The 23,059-nt window shown below is 34.1% G+C and overlaps 1 protein-coding gene across 1 annotated transcript in view; it reads right to left on the reverse strand.

Annotated features, from left to right (window-relative positions):
• Nucleotides 1–19,116, reverse strand: part of MRPS28 (mitochondrial ribosomal protein S28) — a 167,267-nt gene extending 148,151 nt beyond the window's left edge. Inside the window, exon 1 of the mRNA XM_074278956.1 lies at nucleotides 18,854–19,116. Coding sequence (XP_074135057.1) covers nucleotides 18,854–19,063 — 210 coding nt within the window. The 5' untranslated portion in view covers nucleotides 19,064–19,116. The remainder of the gene's footprint in view (nucleotides 1–18,853) is intronic.
• Nucleotides 19,117–23,059: the final 3,943 nt, after the last annotated feature.

Genomic DNA, 23,059 nt, shown 5'->3' on the forward strand with positions numbered 1-23,059 from the left:
AGATAAGGGAAAAATCTACATGAATGGAAAGATGGTGGAACTGTCATAAGTAATTGGGAAATATGGAAGAAGAGGAAGATCAATGGAAAAGAAATTATACTTTATTTTGGATATGTTGAGTTTTAAGATTCCAGTGAAATGACCAATAGGAAATAGGAAATGTGGAATTGAGACTGGGGCTGGATATATAAATCTGGGAATTATCTTTGCAGAGATGCTAAATTCCTGGGAGCCAATGAGATCACCAGATGAGAATATAGAGAAAAAAAAGAAGACCTAAAACAAATCCTTAGAAAGATATCCACATCTAGTGGGCATGGCATAGATAAAGATTCAGTAAAGACTGAAGTGTAAGATACATAAAAAGAAAAGGAGAGAGACTAGAATCATGAAAACTCAACAGAATGTCCAGAAGGAAGTAGTCAACTACGCCAAATGCTTCAGAGAAATCGAGAAGGATGAAGATTGAGAAAAACCCATTAGATATGGAGTCATTTTAATTGAATGATGAAATCAGAAGCTGGACAATAGAGGGTTTAGAAGAAAAGAAGAAAAGCAGATACACTAAGGGTGGACAGTTTGGGGAAGAAATTTTATATATATATATATATATATATATATATATATATATATATATATATATATATATACAGAGAAAGAGAGAGAGGAGGGGCAGGCACTGGAGTATCTAGTAAGGGTTTTTAAAAGATAGAGGAAATTTGGAGGGAAGTGAAAGAGAAATACCTATTATGTGGCAGATACTGTGTTAAGGTTTTACATATATCTCATTTAATCCTCATAATACTCTGTAAGATAGATGCTGTTATTATCCCCATTTTACAATTGAGGAAACTGAGACAAAAGGGGTCAAATGACTTGCCCAGGATCACTCACCTAGTAAGTATTTGAGGTTAGATTTGAATTCATATCTTTCTAACTCTAGGCCCACCATTCTATTCACTGTGTCCTTAGCTGTTTAAGCATAATTATTTGAGCATGTTTGTAGAAAACAGTGAAGCGACTGATATTAAAGATGAGAGTGAGGGTAAGGAGGCAGTAATCTTGGAGAAAAGAAGAGATAATGCAATTAAGGGTATATACAGAGGGCCAACACTAGCAGGCAGAGGAGTCATCTCATCATCAAAAACATTGTTTTATTACTATCTCTAAGTTCAATTTATTCCAATTGTGAACTAATGAAGGAGGACAGAGTGGGATATGATGTCAAAGCAATGTAACATAAAAAGGGAGAAAGAAGAGGGAACTTTTGGTGAATGGCCTAATTTTTTTTTTTTTTTTTAACAAAGAAATAAAAGGGAATGCAAAGTGGTGTCATGGGAACCTTGAGAAGACTTAAACAGTTGCTGTAGTAAGTGAAACAGGGAATCAACTAGGGAAGAAAAATAGGATTGCCATGCTATAGAAAGGACCAAGTAGGGATAAACTAGTATAAATCTGTTCTAATCTTAGATTTATGAGTATTAAATCATGAGAACTTGGTAAAATGTGTTTTAACTATCTAAACCTTTGTATCTTTGTAAAATAAAATGAGTTAACCTTTGAGGTCTCATCTGCAGACACAGATGCACATAGACAGACCAAGACAGATACAGGTGCGCGCGCGCGCGCGCACACACACACACACACACACACACACACACACACACATTTTCACTTTTTAGAAATTTAGAACTTCTGGTGCCATAAAATGGCATTCTTAGACCCTGACACTAAATAGAAGCTATCAGTTCCAAGGTGTAGGTAACTAGTTGCTTCACCAAACTGTTACCTATGGTAGTGTTACTGACACACTCAGTATCCGCATTTTCCATACACAGTCTAAGACAGTGAATTACATGATGGTAACAATCACCAAGCACTGACAGTATGCCAACCTTCTCTGCAATCTGTACCAGCATGAGAAGAACGATCAGTGTTGGATTAGACACTTCGTAAATACGACTCCCTGCTGTAAACATGGATTGTGGGAGTTTCCACATTCATTATTTTTAGAAGTGATCTGACAGGTAAATGAGGAGAATTTGGCTTCTTTCCCCCTTAGTATTCAGAAAGAGTTCTTTCTAGTCAATGATTCTGAAAGAACTTAGTCTAATTGAGTGTATTTGATGCAAAAATAAAGAAATAAAGGAGCAAAGGATTTCTTCTTAGGGAGAAAAACTCAAATGTTAAACTAGTCATTGCATAGTGATGTCACTTCACTCAGGGTAGAAAGCATATTGATTTCTAGCAAGTATTTCTTGCCACAAAAAATCCAAATTGGCATAAATAAATAAATAAATAGATAAATAAATGAATGAATGAATGAAAATAAATGAAAGGGAATAGAGGGTTAAGGAGAATTTAGAAAACAAGCATATTATGATCTGTCACTTGATAAAGATGTTTCTTAGCTTTATTCAAGCAATCTAATAACTCAATCATTGTCTACTATGTATAAACAGTTAGTCGATAAACATTTATTATTAACATTATTATTTACTGAACCATGTCAAGCACTGAAGATACAAATAAAGTCAAAAATCCCCTACTCACTAGTAACTCATAGTCTAAAGGGGACTTAATGTGACTAAATCACATAATTTGGTAAAGCTTCATTAAAGGTTTATTCAACAATAAAATCATATTAAATCCTGCATATTACACTGTTATGAACAGACTAAAATGATAACATAAGACAGACAAATCTATTTTCTTTCCAAAATCACAAGTTAAAAAGAGCCACAATATTCTCTTCATTGGTTACTATTCTATTTATTGTCACTTATATATATTGTTTTCCTGGTTCTGCTTAATTCATTTTGTATCAGTTCATAAACAATGTATGCTGTAATTTTCTGTAGTAATTGTTTCCTACGTTATAATATGTCTATTACATCCAAACACCACAAATTACCTAATTATCTACTAATTAATGGGTATCTACTTAGTTTCCAATTCTTAGCTATTAAGAAAAAAAAAGTGCTGTTATATAATGTCCAGACTAGCTCCCTGGAGGGCCTCAGGATCAGGCAGAGTCAGGATAAATCAAAGTTCTTATTTTTTAGAGGGAGAAGTGAAGAAGGCAGGCAAGCTGCCATGCAGCTTGCCAAAGATGTAGCCTGGATTTTGGAGTCCAGATTCTCCAACCTCTCTCCTTCTTGGCCTGCAGCCAAGTGAGACTGACCTCTCTCCTTAGCCCTCCAATCCTTGCCTATGATTACCTTACCACCAAACATTCAGCAAGTGCCAATCATGAGGAAAGCTATCACATTAACATATCATCTAAGTATAGGTATATAGAGCCATTATGTCCTATCAAATAGGTAATTAGCCTTAAGTGCTCTGCTGTCTGCTTCAAGCACACCTTTTCAGAGTTTCAGCCCTCTACACTATTATGTAAATATTTTGCTATTTATGGGTCTTTCTTGGTGCATATAACTAGTAATGAAATCCCTGATTAAAAGTGTGAATGTTTTAATCACCTGTTTTGCATCATTCTAGACTTTTCAGAATGATAATGCCAGGTCATAGCTGGCTCACTAACATCTTCATGTTTCCAAATTTCCACAATCCCTCTAATATTGACCAATTAGTTTTCTATTCTTCTCAATTTATTGTGAGGTAAAACTTGAGGGTTGCTTTAATTTGCATTGCTCCTCTTACTAATAATGTAGAACACTCTTTAATGACTGCTAATAGTTCACAAGTCTTCTTTTGAGAACTGTTTATTAAGAAACTCTGAACACTTATCTACATATTTTATATACTAACTTCCTTATGAGAGATTTCAAGGATTTTTCCCCTCCAGCTAACTATTTACTTTATTATTCTAGATTTATTAGTTTTATTCATTTTGATCTGTTTTTCTTCTAATGTTTTATGGTATGATTGTTAACATTTAGGGCACCTACCCATTTTTAATTGACTATAGCAATATATCACAAAGATCATATACTATGATCAGGCTGTATTTATGCCAGGAATATGGGGCTGGTTCAATATTAGGAAAACTATAAACATAATTAACTACGTTAATAACTTAAACAACAAAAATCATATGATTATATCAACAGATGTAGAAAATGCTTTTGATAAGATACATAAAGAAACAGGAATAAATGGAGTTTTCTTTAAAGTGTTTATATGAAATCAAGAACCAGAATTATTTATAATGGAGATAAACTAGAGGCCTTTTCAGTAAGACCAGGGATAAAGCAAGGATATAAATGCTAGCTACAGCAATAAGACAAGAAAAAGAAATTGAAGGAATAAATATAGGCAAAGAGGAAACAAAACTACCACTCTTTGCAGGTAATATGATGCTTTACTTTGAAAATCCTAGAATCAAATAAAAAGTTAACAGAAACAATGAACAATTTAAGCTAAGTTATAAGATATTAAATAAACCCACATAAGTTAATGACATCTTTGTATATCGCCAATAAAATATAGCCAATAAAGAGAAAGAGAAATTGCATTTAAAAGATCTAAATATTTGGGAGTCTACCAGCAAGACACACAAAATAACAATATGACCACAATTACAAAACATCTTTATACAAATATAGACTTAAATAGTTGGACAAATATTGCCAAAAATGTTGCCAATAAGTAGACAGAGCCAATGGGACAAAATGATATTACCTAAATTAGTTTACTTATTCAGTCCCATGGTAAACTACTAAAAAATTACTTTATAGAGCTAGAAAAAGCAATAATAAAACTCATCAGAAGAAACAAAAGGTCAACAATATCAAGGGAATTAATGAAAAAAACTGGGAAGAAAAAAGTCCTGATAGTATCAAATCTTCAACTATATATTATATAGATTGACAAAGGTGTCTTGCATAAAGTAGGATTTTAGCTGGAATATGAAAGAAGCCAGGAAAAGAAGATGAGAGGGGGAAAAATTACAGGAATGAAGGTTTACTAGTGAAAAGACTCAAGATCAAGAGATGTGAGGGCCTTGTGCAAAAAATAGCAAAGAAGCACTAGACTGAAGAGAGCCAGAAGGACAGAAAGTATAAGAAAACTAAATAAGAAACTAAATCCTCCTATTTTTCTCCCAGCATAGTCTCCTACCCCTTTGTCTCATCCTAGAGTATCTTGTCCAAAATTATGCCAGAAGTCAGAATGCTTAATATTTTTCCAATCAGTCCTTCATGGTTATATAAAAACATTTTTGTACAGAGCTTTGGATTAAATCAGCAAAGTACATTTCACAACAATGGCACTCCTAGCATACTAAAGAGCAGGAAACTGAGGCAGAAAGTTCAATACTAACTGGGTCTTTCATTTAAGAGCTAGCTTTTCACCTGATTCCATGAACCCTTCAATAAACATCTCTAGATGTTACCTGTTACAATTACAGTTACCTGTAACTCTCATGTTAGTATTTCTAGGGCCTTATTATTATTATTTAGTCTGGCACACCAGACTAATTAACAAATTCACACAGGGAATTGATAGCAGAGCTGAAATTTGAACCCAATTCCTCTGATTCCAAATGGAGTGTTTTATTCTATTTTACTTCCTCTTAAATGAAAAATGAAAATCAGCTAAATTTGTAGTAATTAAAACAAAGGATAAAATAAGAAGATATATCCTCACCAACTTAGATGAATGCATAAACATAAGACATAACATGAGCCTATAACAGTTGTAAACTAGTCTACTTCAACTATTGACTACAAAAATTAGGAAATGTACAAAAGTAAAGATCCTGATCTGTTATTAATTTCTGAATAATTTTAATGGAACAAAACCACTATCCCAGTGAGGAAACCAGAGTCTAGAAACAAATTCAACACAGCAAACACTTGATCTCTTTGTCTAACAAAGACATTTGGCAAATAAGGGTAATAACAGTGATTTATCCAAACTTAGTAAAGCGTCAGGGATAAAAAGCTAGATTATGACTAGTTCTACCTCACTTTTATGAGGCAATCAAAAGGCAATTGGAATAAAATAAGCCATTAAAAGTTTGTTGTGAGAACTAGTCAGTCTAAATATTCTCAAGATCATTTATAGGTGAAACTTGAAGGCAATAAAAAGACCAAAAATGGAAAAGATGTGTCAGTATTTTGAAGGCAGCACCTTCTCTCTTCATTAAATGATGAGAACCACAGCTCTTGGATTCAACCATCTCATACTGAGAAGAAGCAGTAGGGGTGCTTGAAAATACTAAATTAGATCTGACCAAGAAACAGAAGAAATCTGTATTAAAAGCAACACAATTTCTTCTTGTGCGGCAAAATAACTGTATGGATATGTATACATATATTATATTTAACATATACTTTAACATATTTAACACGTATTGGTCTACCTGCCATCTGGGGGAGGGGGGAAAGGAACAAAAGGTTTTGCAATTGTCAATGCTGAAAAATTACCCATGCATATATCTTGTAAATAAAGAGCTATTAAAAAAAAAAAAAAAGGCAACACAATTTTAATTTTTCAGGTTAATTCAAAGAAGTGAAGATTCCAAAAGAAACCATGATATACATATTACCAAAAAGCACCATACCATACAAAATTGTTCAATTTACAGAATACAGAACTAATGAAGAAAATGGGGTTAGAGGAACACATTTTAAAATTTAAAATTTAATTTAAAAAATTTTAAGTCAGTGACACTTTTTTTTAAAAGATTAGGAACCTAATAAAAACCATTAACACAATTATATATATAATATATATATATATATACACATTATATATATATATATTTCTTAACCATATTATATATATATATATATATATATATATATATATATAATATGGTTAAGAAATATATTAAAAATTACAATAAATAGTGATCCAACCCAGGCCTTTACCCCAAGCTGTATGAATAAGTTGTACAGGCTGTAATTTGGAGCAGCCTAGGAAGCTGTGATGAAAAGAAGTGCAATTGGAGATAATCCAATGGTTCCGACCAGCTCTTATCCACTCATAATTCCTACTACACCAGAAGATATGAAAATTTAAAAGCTATTTACCTTGACAAAGACCTTAAGTCTACTTGTGGAAATACATTTAGAAAGGGTTGTAACTTGTGACTTAGCATGAAGTAGTATAGGTTTCTAAGCTCTCTCACTGTTTCTTGCAGAAGAAATCACACAGACACAAGTTCAAAATTCATGTTTTGTACAAAACCTTTCCTAGTATATCAACTGCATTGCAAAAAAATTCACATTTTCAAAACAAGTTATAATGGAACCAACTAAAGTTGGTTTGGGGATTTTTTTTTTTAAAGCAACCAAGAAAGTTTAAGTAACTATTTCTTCAGCAACAGTTTCTCATCTCTAAAAAAAACTTTATGAAAATGACAGATAACATCCAGGGTACGTTTTATAAAAACTACAAAGATGAAACAGGAATTTTAGGGGGGAAAAAAACTTTCTATGATAACCCCATTTTCACAAACAAGTGACTGAGAAGTTTCAAAATTATAAAATTATACTATGCTTATTGTTTGGAGACTACAAAAAAAAACCTGATTCTACAACAAATTGTAGTTTTGAAGATATTGTCTCAACAAGATCCAACATATGTTGGGATCATATAAGATTAACCAACAGATGCCAGAGAGATTAATTTTGTTGAATAATAAGTGTGTCAATATCGAATAGGCATAAATAAGGAAGCAATGTTGCCAAAGACATTTGCAATTATGGTTAACAGAAGATATCCCACTCAGGAGTCCACAGAGAAGAGGAATTTATTATACACATGGTAGGTTATCTAAAGGCTATTTGCTGCCTGTGGATTAAACTGTGCTAATCACAACAAATTCCATGATCCCTACAGGGTTTCCCCAAGAAGATCTATAGCAACTCAAATGAGAATGGCATAACAATCCAAATAGGAAAAACTACATCAATGAAGTCTGCCAATACCCCAGACAATGATATAAAAATATGAAGTCAGTTCACTGAGTTATTCTATTCATAAATATATAGTACTGTGGGTAGAAAATTTGCTTAGCATCAAATTATATAGGAATTGGATTGCATTTGGGAAATGATGAAAAATCATAAGCAGTGTTCTAATACCCAAATCCATCATTTTAGCATTGATACTCTCATAATGTTATATGGATGAAATTTCTAAAAGAAAGGCACTTCACTGTTTACTGGGGAGTTATCATCTAGGATCTCCTTACATAAATATTAAGGACTTCAATAGGTGAAATAGAAAATAAATTTCTATTACTGAATACTGAATATTATTGAAGGATATATGTCATGTTCTCTAGTTCGGTTTTCTTGGGGTCTCTGGGAGCAGCTTTCCTTTCAGTTCAGTAATCAACACAAGAACAGCCAGGGGTTAAAGTCCAAATCCTTTATTATCTCTTTCAAAGTCTTGTCTACTTTCTTGGGGCCCGAGTTAGCTTTCTTATAGTCCAGATTCTTTATTGCTGAGGCTGGGCAGCTTTCTGGGGAGCCTTCCGGACCAGCCTTGGTCTCAGTGGAAAAATGCAGGAGATCCTGCCATCTTGGTTCAGAGAGCTTGAGCTCCCGTCTGTCTTCTCTGCCCTCAGCTTCTCCTCTGTGGCTCTCAGTCCCTGCTTATATGTTCCACACTGAATATAAACCAATTATTATATCACTAGGAAACCATTATTTGTTGTAAGATTAAATCAATCATACTGAAACATGCTAAACTAGATAACCACTGTCTCATCAATTCCACTCACTTTAGTACCTTGTAAGAATCCTTTGTTTCAAATTCAGAGTTCTGGCCCATAACAGATATGTTTCTTTTTCTTCAGACTTATTTTTATTTCACTATTTACTAATCTAATTCTAATCTACATTTCTAATCTATCTTTGCAATGAGTAATTATTTAAATTGTATATTAAACACTTTATGTGAGACTAGAGGTCTAAGGGAGCTTTCTACAGGAGAAAGATGACTCATAAGAGAAAGAACCCAGAGTATTTTTGGAAAAAATATTTTTATTTTAAATGATCTTAAAAACCTAAAATTACCACCAGAAATAGGCAGATTTGTGTGATTCATATAAAAGAAACAGAGTTTGAGATACTTAAAGAGGCAGAATCCCTTTTCCTCTTTGACTCATGAATTGCTATAGGAAAAATGTGGTCATTTCAACCTTCTTTCCCCCATTTATTGTATGATTTTATTAACACATCAGCTTGTAAAAAAAGAGATTCAAATTCTTGGTTCTAAGTATAGTATTTCATTTTCCAAACCTTAGATTCACTTTTGTAACTAACAGTAAGTAAATGACAGACTACAGGCACTAGGAAATTTCCAAACTCATAAGGTGTGGAATTAAAACCTACCCCCAAAGTATGATTTCAAATATTATTCATTCCTTTCCCCCCCCTTTTTTTTTTGCAGGAACAGAGTTATTTGGTATCAACACCATTCTAGAGATTACCATTCTCTAGACATCACAGAGTAGACTTTAAAAGATTCCAAGATCAAAAGACTTGCATAAACTGATGCTAAGTGAAATGAGCAGAACCAGATCACCACACATAGTAACTTCATATAAGATTATACGATGATCAATTCTGATGGACTTGGCTCTTTTCAACAATGAGAGAATTCAGATCAGTTCCAATGATCTTGTGATGAAGAGAGCCATCTGCACCTAGAGAGAGAAGTGTAGAAACCAAGTGTGATTACAACATAGCATTTTCATTCTTTTTGTTGTTTGCTTGCCTTTTATTTTCTCTTTTTTTCTTTTCTGATTTGATTTTTCTTGTGCAGCATAATTGTATAAATGTGAATACATATATTGGATTTAACATATATTTTTACCATGTTTAATATACATATATTAGATTACTTGCTATCTAAGAGTGGGGATGGGGGGGGGGGGTGGAGAGAAATTGGAACACAGGGTTTTCCAAGGGTTAATGTTGAAAAATTATCCATGCATATCTTTTGAAAAGTAAAAAGCTTTAATAATAAAAATGTTTTTAAGAAAAGGTTCCAAGATCAGACTTTAAAGAATAATCAAGGAGCAGTTAGATGGCAGTTAGGGTATCAGCCCTGAAGTCAGGAAGACCTGAGTTCAAATCTGATGTCAGACACTTAACACTTCCTAGTTGAGTGACCCTGAGTAAGTCACTTAACCCCACTTGCCTCAGAAGAGGGAAAAAATAATCACAATAAATGTGAGGATGAAATATGTAGGTAGGATATTACTAATAATTTCTGCTGCTCTTTTTAATTACTTTCCCTGATGTGAAAATGTGCAAATCTTTGTTTGAATAATAAACCTTTTTACAATTGTTAAAAGAATTATTAAATTTTTATTTTATTTTTTCCGATTACATGTAAACGCATGTTTCAAAAAAAATTTTAAGGTCCAAATTCCCACATCTTTTCTGTTCTCCCCCCCTTCTTGAGAAGACAAGCAATTTGATACAGATTATACATGTATAATCATGAAAAAGTATTTCTATGTTAGTCATGTTACAAAAGGATACCTTTTTTTTAAGTATGCTTTTATCTGCCTTTAGACAATATCAGTTCTTTTTCTGGAAGTGGAAAGCATTTTTCATCACGAATTTTTTTGGAATATTTCTGAAAATAGCTAAATCACTCATATTGATTGTCATTCAACAATATTGCTTGTCATTCAACAATATTGTTACTATACACAATGTTCACCTTGTTCTGCTCATTATTTCACATAAATATCTTTCAAGGTTTTTCTGAAACCTTGTCATTTCTTAATAGTACAGTATTCTATGACAATCATATATCACAACTTATTCAGCCATTTTCTAACTGATGGGCATCTTTCTCAATTTCTAATTTTTTGCCACCATAAAAATGGCTAATTTTTGTACATATTTTTCCCCCAAAATCTCTTTGGGATACAAACCAAGCACTGGTTTTTGCCAGATCAAAGGATATGGATAATTTTATGGCCCTTTGGCCACAATTCAAAATTATTCTCCAGAATGGTTCAACAGCACACCAGTATCCCCAGTTTTCCATAGCTCTAACATTTGTCATTTCCCTTTTCTGTCATATATGCTTATTCTAAAAGGTGTGAGATGATATCTCAGAGATATTTTAATTTACATTCCTCTAATCAAAAATTATTTAGACCAGTTTTTTTTTTTTAATGCAACTATAGAAAGATTTGATTTCTTCTAAAAACTGCCTATTTATATCCTCTGACCTTTACCAATTGGGTAATGATTTATATTCTTATATCTTTGACTCCTTTCTGTATATTTGAAAAACAAAGGTTTTATCAGAGAAAACTGCTTTAAATTCCCTCCCACCCCCCATTTTCTACTTCCCTTAAAACCTTGATCACGATTTTATTTGTGCAAAAACTTTTTTTGTATTTTACATACATACAAATACATACAAGACATATTTTATATCTTGTAATGCTTTCTATCTCTTGTTTGGTCACAAATTCTAATCTTATTCTATAGAACTGACAGATAAAATAATGCATGCTCTTTTCATTTGTTTATGGTATCTACCTTTATGTTTAAAGCATGGTATGAGATGTAGTGACCTATTTTTTTTTTATTTTTTGCTAAATTATGAGTTCTTGTCACCTAAGTTTGGATCTTGGTTTGTCAAACACAAGATTACTATAGTCATTTACTACTGTTTATTGTGTATTTAAAACATCCCACTAATCTACCATTCTGTTTCTTGGCCAGTATCACATTGTTTTGATGATTACCACTTTTTAATATAGTTTGAAATATGATATGGCTAGGCCACCTTTCTTCACATTTTATTTTTCTTTGGTTCCCTTTAAGTTCTTGAACTCTTTTTCTTCCAGATGAATTTTCCTTATTATTTTTTTCTAGCCCTATAAAATAACTTTTGGAAGTTTGATTGATATAGAACTGAAAATGTAAATTAATTTAGGCAGAACTATAATTTTTATTACATTAGCTCAACATACCCATGGAACAATTAATATTTCTCCAATTGTTTAAACTGGATCTCATTTGTGTGAAAAATGCTTCGTAATTGTGTTTATATAGTTTATGGGTATATCTTGGCAGGGAGACTCCCAAGTATTTTATATTGTCTGCAGTTATTTTAGACAAAATTTTTCTTTCTATTGCTTTTCCTGCTGTACCTTCTTGCTAATAAAAAGAAATGATGATTTATGTGGATTTATTTTATAACCTGCTATTTTGCTGAAGTTATTAATTATTTCAGCAACTTTTTAAATTGATTCTCTAAAATTCTTTTAAGTCTACCATCACATCATTTGTAGATGATAAGTTTTGTTTTCTCACAATGAGCAAATACTGAAAATGGGAAAGCAGAATTAACTGACAGTATGAAAAGAGAAGTCATATATCCAATCTCTGTGACTTTAGTTACCTAATGACTACTTCCACCTTTACCTATGACATCCTAGGGGGGGAAAAAAACATCTTTTCTCTTTTCATAGATACAAGAATATTTCTATTCATTCCAGTACTTAGTCTTGCCCTGAGTATCAGAAAGTACTTTCTGCTGTATGACAGAAACAGTTGTCTTCCATTTCTACTTGTTTTTCTAGTCAGTCAACAAGTATTTATTAAATATCTACTAGCCCCATAGTAAATATAGCCTGGCCCTATACTAAGCTCTGAGGACAGAAACAAAAGTAAAACTCTCCCTGCCCTCAAGGAGGGCATTCAAATGGAAGAAATAAGATGTAAATAAGTATATAAATATATTATATATGCAGATTAGATGTAAGACACTAGAATAAAATGGCAGAGAGAACACGAAAGGTCTCATATAGAAAAGAGTATGGAAGGAGGAGCTCAGGAAAGTTAAGATAAGGAGGGGAGAAGATACTGAGTCAAGAGAAAAAGTGTAATGTGTAAAGAATATAGTACTACAGGAGAGGCCAGTGCTATTAGAATAAAGACGGTATGGAGAGAAGTGGGGTATAAGAAGGCTAGAAATACAGGAAGGGGGCAATCTTTGAATCACTTTAAATGCTTAAAGAGAATGCTATATTTGTTCCTGGATGTGACTAGGAACCCTTGGAGTTTAGATACAACATACGCTTTAGGAAAATTATTTTCATAACTAAGTGGATGATAGCTTGGAGAGACCCAAGGCAAGGAAAGCAATTAATTAGTGGACTATCGCAACAATCCAAATGTGAAGTGATGATGGCCTGTAGAGGATGGAGGCTGTGAGAATAAAGAAATATATACAAGAGAGGTCATAAAGGTAAAAATAAGATTTGACAACAGATTGGGTATGAAGCAAGTGAAATACAGGTAGAGTATAGAGTTCTCTCTAAAGAATGACTAGTACAAGATCACATAAATACTTACTGAACTGAATCTAATATCTAGGATGATATATATGAGTCATTCTCTGGGAATCAATATACAACAGCACTCTTAAAGAGAACTCATTCACTCAGGGCAAGACTAAATACAGGAATGAATAGAAATATTCTTGTAGCTATGAAACATACTGATCCATTCAAACATGTATTATATACCTATTATCTGCAATGTTTTTTTTGTCAGGCACTGTGAGAGATACAAATATAAATAACAGTCTGTGCCTTCAAGAAGCATACAACTGAATAGAAATGATACATATATGCAAACAAATATAATAAAAACATTATTATAAGCACAAGAAAAGGAATACATGTGCTATGAAATTCAATGGCAGGTTCTCAGAATAAAATTTAAATCGGTAATTAAAGGCATATTATTATAATCAAAATTATGAAAAGAGTTTCCAAAATAATGAATAGCAAAGTTCACAAAAATGGCTATTAAATAGAATCATAAATCGTATACTGAATTATAATATCAAGAAAGTGTAAATAATTGCTTTTTTCCCCAAATGAGATAATATTTATATAGTGCACTATTATTTTGAAGTTAACTAGTTATTTCCTTTAGCCCTATACTTGGAATGTTACTCTGTAGTTATTAAACACAAATTCATATTATGACTACATTAATTCAATAATTAATGCTGAATTCAATTAGTACACGGATTAACAACGAATGACCCAGGACGTTTTTTAAAAAGTTTTAAAAAGTTATAAAGTTAAAAAGTTATAAAAAGTTATTTTTTATAAAAGTTATAAAAGTTTTAAAAAGTTATAAAGTTATATAACTTTTAAAAAAGTTATATATGGCAACATTTGTTAATATAACATTTGAAAGTTATATGTGAAGACTGAAGTATATCATAAAGAGGCCTAAGGAAAGTTAACATTTCTAAGAAAAACAAAGAGGTTTAACAAAATTGTGGTAAACTTTGTAAATATGTAATTTAATTCATTTAAATGTAAAGAATTTTCTTCCAATATTGAAACATCTAATCTAAAAGGGAAGGTGTAAAGATTTATAACAAAAGTTCAATAAAGAAAAAAAGAACAATTTTTAATATATTAGGAATGAATACTAATCTATATAAATAGCTCTCTTAAAATTGAAACACTATAAGTATTCTAGATGTAAACATAAACATATATTTAAAGGAAAATTAAAACATCTAACATTATTCTTAGTTTTATAATAATGAAATATTCGTGGTATAGCTTTATAATTACTCCCGAAATAATCCACTTTTAATATACTGAAAAGAGACATGGTACCCTCTACTGGAAGAAAAATTGTTAAATGGATTTATTTCTTCACTCAGCTATCTCCACCTTGTGGTGATACAAAGCTACTGGTCACAGCACATTTTTATTCAATAACTGAGTCTTTACCCACCTCTAAAAGATTGGTCAACAATAGATCTCAGCCCACCTGGTCACTGGGTCCGGATGGCTTTGAAAGAGGATAAATATTAACTGTTTTTGTTTCCCCTCCCAGATTGAACTTTTTAAAAATTGAGTAAAAGACGCCATTTTTTGGTCTTATTTCTTACCTAACCAATCACTGAATGGGTGTTACCTCAGTCAGTCAAAACTGAGACGGGGAAATACCTTAACTTCAAAAGTATCTTCAATGGTCCTAATGGCCATTTTGCCACTAGACCTGGATGACTGTGGAGGAGAGAGTAAGGTGGTGACTTTGCTGAGCCACCTCTTACTTGAATCCAACTCACTTGAGTCAAGCCATCACTTTCTGATGTCATGGTCCTCTTAGAGAAGGACAAAGGACAATCTGTGAGCCTTTCCCTTAACGTAGCAACATAATACAGACTATTTCCACTGCTTAACATAAATGGCCAAGAAAGTTACAAGTACTTCAAAGTATTCTACAAGGTCTGCTTTTTAATCCTCTATCCTCCTTTCTATGAGGGTAAGGATACATTTGCTATTTAGGATTGCTTTAACTTCAATGGCTAGCTTTCCTCTATCAATGTAAATGAACTGACAATGCTCACTAACAAACAAAAAACAAAACAAAACAAAGCATGAATTTGCATATCTATATTATATTTGCTATCCTAGTAAGAGCTGACACATTTCTCTAACTAGTATTCTTGTGAACGTCCCTTTTTTCCTGTCCCAATTAGGTTAGCCTTCATATATAGAAAAGAAAATCATACACTCTTAGAGTAAAGGTTCTTTTCATCTTCCAACAAGGGACCTATCTCAAAATCACTTCCTTACCAAAGGAAAAAAAGATAATTAGAAAATAAAGATAACAAACAAGGGATAGAGGAAATAACAAAAGACATGATAAAGTTTTAAGCTTATAAAATTTGAAAGCTCTTACACAAACAATACAATTAGACTAAGAGAAATTTTAATTGGGAAAAACTTTGCAAAAAATATTTCATATAAAAGCCTAATATTTCTATAAGAAACTGACACAAATATAGAACTGTCATTCCCTAATGAACATGACGTAAAAGATGAAAAAACAGCTTTCAAAAGATAAATCCAATCCAATAAGCATATACTAAGCAATCAAAAAAGCATTTAAAGGCCTACTTTATGTGAGGCATTGCAGATACAAAAACAACAAAGTCTAAGCCCACAGTTTTCTTTCTTTTTATCAGGGAAACGTGCATATTAGTAAAGTAAATTAAAAAAAAAAATGCTGACAAAGTACATCCAGGTTAATTTCAGAAGAAAGGCACTATCAATCAGTCAGGGGATCAGAAAAAGCCTCAAGCAGAAGGTGATATTTTTGCAAGGGACAAAATAAAAATGTGTGTGTGTGTGTGTGTGTGTGTGTGTGTGTGTGTGTGTATTTATCTATTTATCTAATTGATATCCTTTGTTCTTGAAGAGAATCAAAATGACATCATTATACTGGAGTCAAGGTAGCGTATCTGACTGTGGCTGATCAAACCAGTATGTCCTCAGAAGGCCCTACCACAGGCTTAGGCACAAAGAATCCACATGAACATTTGGGGTGCAAGTCTGCACATGTCCCGTTTCTTTTGGACTACTGCAATTCCACTTCACTCATAAAATACTGTACCTTCTTTAATATGGGTATACCATACAGAATAGTTCTGTGCTAGTATCTCCCATGTCCCATAATCAATTCCAAAGTTCTTCAGAGAGACCTTGAGAATGTCTTTCTATCACTTCTGGCATCTATGTAAATGCCTGCCTTGTATATACAAGGTACATAATAATAATTGTGAATTGATCCTAACATCCTGGAAAACAATTTTTAATTGTGGAAAAATGAGTTACTGAACTATTCATACAATTTGCCACCATAATCCTACTACTGGACATGTCCCCCAAAGGAGGTTGAAGACAGGAAATTCTTGTTTATTTACACATACACACACACACACACACACACACACACACACACACACACACACACATTTATGTGTGTATATATATATATAGTGGAACAGAGGATAACTCCTTGTAATTCCCTTGTGCCCCACAAACTCCTCTTCTAACAATAAACTGTAGACAAGGGGGGGGGGGAACCCTATTCTTTAATAGAAGAGAGAGTACCATGTTTTTGATTGGGAAAGAAGGGATTGTGTTATTAAAAACAAAAATCAATCATTTTTTTAAAAACTTACATGTTTAAAAAAAATTTTTTTTAATTAGAAAATCAAGCTATGTTTATCCATCTCCAGTTCTATAGTACTTTTCCTTTTTACTGTTTTTTTTTTTTTTTCAAAAATCAATTACTGGCTAAGCAAACAAACATAAATAATTAATGCCTGTATGATGTCTTATAAACTATACAGTGCCATTTCATCACAGATTTAGAGTTGGAAAGGTTCAGAGATGTAACCTAGAAATGTCAAAAATCTTTACCATTTTCCCACAAAATTCTTTCTTGGGCTCCAATTGCCAGCAGAAGCTGTAGCAGATCTTTGCAAACTTAAAAAGACTTCCAGTTCATGTACTGTTACCCACATACTATGTGTCTGCTCTATCAGATCTATCTCTCTTTGAAACTAGACTCCTCACTACAAATTTGGCCATTAAGTAATACATTTCAGTGAGCATAGGAATTGATGAAAGACTTCTCATCAACAACTATTTGGGGGGTGGGGGGTGGGGAGAAAGTCCTAAATAAACAACATGAAAAATGCAAATCAAAACAATTCTGTAGTTCTGCATCACTAAGAAAGCACTTTCTACAAATCACTCAAAAGATACATCATCTTTTTTCCAGAAATTTTAAGCTTCATTAAAAAAAAAAAAAAATTTCACAATATTAAGTTTTATATGTTTCAACATGAAACAAAACTACTCAATTATTTCCCTGGCTGAATGAACCCAGAAACAAAATTAAAAGTTATGAAATTTAAAATTTGAGAGAAATCAACTTTTCAATATCAAAACTTAAAAGAGTTTTACTATTTCCTTAGTGTGAACATTGAAGCAGAATCCAACTGTACTTTTGCAGACATATCCATGATTCAGCCTCGAGAGGGGCAGGTAGTAAACTTGTGATTGCACTCTAGGGAGGAACCCCACTGTTACTGCAGATCAATACCTTCTTTGCAACTTATGTTAGAAAGATACCTAGAGCACAGCAATTAAGTGGCAAACACAGGGTCACAGAGCCAGTATGAATCAGAGAAAGATCTTAAATTCAGGTCTCCAGGCTTCCAGGATGGTTCTCTACAGCATATCTCAGACTTTTTCAACCCGTGACCCCTTTTCACTCAAATTTTTATGTAGCCCCAGATATATATATAAAACAGGTATATAAATCAAACATTTACTGATAATAAATCATAATTTTATGATCCCCACATTCAGTTCCAAAAGGAGTCATGAACTACAGTTTAAAAAACTGGGTGACTGCCCTGTTGCACTGATCTAGGGTGTACATTGGCTATAAAATTTATCACCTGGTAAGCAAGATTTTTTGGCTGAGACTCTACTAGTTCAGTTTTCTAGAACACCAACACTGTGTTGGACTTGAGTCAGGAACACCATGGTTCAAATAATCCATATCATACCTACTACTTGTGTGACTGACTACGAAGAAGTTGGCTACTTAACTTCTTTGCAGGTATGTTTTCATCTGATGCCTTTACGGTTAAGAAAACCGAGCCTGGGGGAGAGAAGTGACCTGTCAGGGATAAGAGGGCGCGAAAGTGTCAGAGGCAAGATTCTAACTTCCTGACTTGAGCCCCAAGTCCAGCACTCTATTTACTATGCCACCTAGCTACAAAGGAAAAGAGGAAATGCCTTTGTACAGTATTCGTTCGTTTGTTGGCATTGGAGCTTCCGGTTCCTTCCGAAATGAGGTTTTTGCATCCCCTCGGCATCAGTTTATCTGCACTAGCTCTGCTTCCAAACACAAGCACGTGGGCTTCAAGAAACTTCAATCCGCCCCCAGGATCTCTCCTTTCCGCCCTCAAACCAGAGATCTGCCTAGTGCGCAACTCGCATGCGTCACCAAGGCCTGTTCAGGGGATTGGCCAGACGGCTACCACTCACCGGCTGGGGCTCCGCCTCCGCTTGTAACTTCGAGTGGCGTTCCAAAGCGCTCGCAAAGCCTCCCAGCCGTTTTTCCGGCTCCTTTGGAGAAGGATTTCCGCTCTCAGTCTCTGTGCTGGTACCGACATTGTGACATTGACGGGCTAAGAGATGAAGCTGCAAGAACCGGCCCTGGGCAATCACCGCACGGCTCCGCCACAGCGCAGCCATGACAGTTCTTAGTGACCTCTGAACTGTGACGTACTTCCGGGATCTAGATAAAGATTCTGAAAGTGGAGCCGAGTGGAGTGGTGAAAGCTAGAGAGGTCACGGAAGTAGAAGTGTAAACGTCACATCCGGTCTCCACTGTCTTAGTGGCCGGGGTTCCGGAGTGATTTATTTGGGAGTGCCTAAGTTACCCTCTGGGTCCGCTTGTTTCATGTGTCCCTGATTGAGGTGAAAGGTTCTTTGGGAAGCGAAAAGAGGTCAGAGCCAGTAAACGTTATTTGATGGAGGCGACGGCTTTGTGAAGCTCGTAAAGTTACTTAGGTGGAAGCGACTGAAAAGTGTCCAAAGGCAATCCTTTTACGGACGGGGAAACGGAGGCACGGCGCGATGAAGTGACTTTATTCACAGGCACGTCGCGGACCCAGCGACTCTGCCACTAAAGAATCATGGGAATTACGTTTATTTTGACGCCTTATCCGGACTTGACTGGCTCTGACCTCTTTTCGCTTTCACAAAGAAACTTTCACCTCAATCAGGGACTGTTTCTTTATCTGTAAAATGAAGGAAATCACCTGCTCTGTCTGCTTCACGGGGGTTCTGTAAACAATAGGATTTATAAACTTTATGAATCTGTATGGGATGTGCTGGGAATGGCTAGATCCACCCTAATGTGCCAGTCACCCTCAGAACTTCCTCCAGCTCAAACTAGGGATTCTTTGTAGCATCTGACCCTCAGCTGAAGCTCCTTCCTTCCTCTTTCCCGCTTCTTTCTCTGCGACTTCTAGCAGACACTGGTGCTAAGAGGAAGAATGAATCTCTTCTAGTTGGGCAGCTAGGTGGCGCAGTGGATACAGCACCAGCCCTGAATTCTGGAGGACCCGAGTTCAAATGTGATCTCAGACACTTAGCACTTCCTAGCTCTGTGACCCTGGGCAAGTCACTTAACCCCAGTTGCCTCAGGGAGAAAGAAATATAAGAGAATCTCTTCTAGTGACTCCTGATGTGGTGTGTCTGTGACATTTCCCTATGGCACTACCTCATTTGTTGCTTCTCATATAAGGAACTGGGTTTTGTCCCTTAATTATCCAATAACTGTCATTACCTAGATAGCACAAAATGCAAAACAGTGCCAGATGTTACCAATGTGTTTACTAGCAGTTTCCTAAACAATAATACCAGTTTATTCTCATATAAGGAAGGGTAAACCAGGACCCCTTGACTCAAAGGCTTCCTCCACAAATTCCACCTTTTTCAAAATCCTATTTTTCTAGCCTTATTGAAATTGTTCTCAAATGTTAACCATGATTTGTAAATAAATTAAAAACATTTCCCTTTGCTCTAAATTTGTAGACCCTATTAGTATAAGTTACAAAATAGGAATAGTAGTGACCAAAAAAAAAAAAAAAAGAGGAAATGGGAAAGGGAATAAAAAAATCTAACAAATAGCCAGTTTACTCTCTAGTTTCACAATGGAAATACAGCAACAAACAGCCTGTTTAAGATGATTTTAATATATTATAATCAGGCATTTTAATCAATTAAAAATATTATCTAACCTTTATTTTATTAATTATCCCTTTCATGTCATGACTTTCCCCATTGTGGTTTCAATAAAATAAATAGGACTTTGGGGGGGAGTTTTGCAAAAGCTGCAAATGACACAGAAAAATCTTTAATCCCGCAAAAGAAAAAGAAAATCTAGATTTCTCAGTTCAAAGGGAAGGGCAAAATCTGTTGTGCAAATTTTCCAGATCTTGGAGAGTACTATGCTCCTAACCTCAGTGATGTGGAAGGGATAACTAATTAGAAGCAAAGCTAGGCTATTAGTAATTTAATATAGGTAAGTGAAATAAATAGACCTTTACTTAACTAGAGAACTCTAAAAATGTCATACAATGGCTAAGAAATTTGGCAAGAATTGGAGTTTAAAATATTGTTTATACAACACAATTATGGGAAGCCCTTTATAAAAATTACTAAAAACCACGAACCACTACATAGAATTCCCAATCCCTCTAGTTCTGTCCACCTGCATTTTGGATTTCCTTCACAGACTAATTGTACACTATTTCAAAGTCCGATTCTTTTTGTACAGCAAAACAAATGTTTGATCATGTATACATTTGTTGTATTTAATTTATACTCTAATATATTTAACATGTATTGGTCAACCTGCCATCTTGGGGGGGGGGGGGAATTGGAACAAAAGTTTTGGCAATTGTCAGTGTTGTAAAATTACCCATGCATATATCAGGTAAATAAAAACTATTAATTAAAAAAAAAAACCAGAAGATTACTAAAAACTTTCCCTTTAGTTAATAATTTGAGGTGCTCTCTGGTTACTTACTAGAGGGATTTTCTATTTGTTAGTTTTTAAGACTTACTTAGACTTAATGATGCTAATAACTAACATAAGACTTAGAAGTTTATAAAAAACTTCATATTTCATTTGAACTTCACAAAAGCCTTATGAGATAAGGCTGCTATAAGGATTAACCCAATTATGCATATAAAAAAAAAAAGAACCCCCCCCCCCCAACCAAGGCTCAAAAACAAAGGGCCTTACCCAAGATCTTATAATTAGGCAAGATTTGAAACCAGATCTTTGCATACTTTTTTTTTTTTTTTTTTTTTTTTTTTTTTGCAAACTCTTTACATGCATTACTTAATTTGAACCTTATAATAATCCTATTCAATATAAAAGAATCCTGACTTTGGAAAGGGACTTCAGAAGCCTTTAATAAAAAGTTTTATCTACAAAATTCAACAAGCAGTTTCTGACAAGTAGTCATCTTACCTTCATTTGAAAGCTTCCATTGGAGAAGAATCCACAATTCCACTAAAGTACCCTATTTCACTTTTTATATTTGTAATGTCTTCTTATAGCCAGCCTAAATCTCTCTCTCTCCAACTTCTACTTGTTGTTTCTAGTTCATCCCAGGAAACTAGGACTATCAATCACTTACTTCCCTAATCCTAGATTCCATATTTCTTCTAGAGTAAGCCAAGGTCATTTTAGGTCTGGGGGATTTACTGAGCTTGATTTAAGTCAATCAACCACTTAGCATTTATTAAAGGATCTCTATTGATCAGATACCTTTTTACCTTTTTACAGTTAAGTGCAAGGGATAGAAAGATATTAATGAGACAGTCCACACTCATATTTCTATAGAAGAATATAATGACCCCTTGGAGGTTTTCTTGGCAGTGACTATATGGGAGTAATTTGCCATTTCCTTCTCTCATTTTACAAATTAGGAAATTGGGGAAAACAGGATTAAATGACTTACCCAAAGGAACACATTAAGTAAGAGGTCAAATTTGAACTCACTTCTTTCTGACTCCATGTCTGGCCTTTTTGTCTACTAGTGCACCTAGCTGCTACATACATAATTAACTTCATACAAAATATATGCAAGACATATATGGCAATTGAGGGGAAGGAGGTAATATCAGGGGTTGGGGTGGGGGGTAAAGGGGAAAGGCTGACAAAAAGGCTTCATATGAGTTGGTGCTTGAATTTAGTTTTGAGAAAACTAGATTTTGTGAAAAGAAGTTATGAAAGTTCTAGTTACGGGGGACAGCCTATGCAAAAGCACAATGGAGATAAAATGTTTTGGCAAGAAAAAAAGGACAATTTGACTGTATTGTGTGAAGTAATATAAGGTAGCCAGAAAGGTAGGTTTGAAGACAGGTTAAGTTCCTTAGAGAATCACTGGAATTTATTGCACAAGACTGTAACATAGATCAATACTTTAGGAATTTTGCTCTGATAGGTGGATAACTAATAGAACCCCTCCTATTATCCTTAAGTTAGAGAAAAAAGACATAGGGGTTATGAAGGTTAATTGACTTGCCAGTGGTAAGAGTGTCACAATAACAGCAAGATTATGGGAGGATCAACTCTGATGGACTTGGCTATTCTCAACAATGCGGTAATTCAAGATAATTCTAATAGACTTGGGATGGAAACCACCATCTGCATCCAGACGGAGAAAT

This window comes from Sminthopsis crassicaudata, chromosome 1, assembly GCF_048593235.1.
Source record: "Sminthopsis crassicaudata isolate SCR6 chromosome 1, ASM4859323v1, whole genome shotgun sequence".
Taxonomy (NCBI): Eukaryota; Metazoa; Chordata; class Mammalia; order Dasyuromorphia; family Dasyuridae; genus Sminthopsis; species Sminthopsis crassicaudata.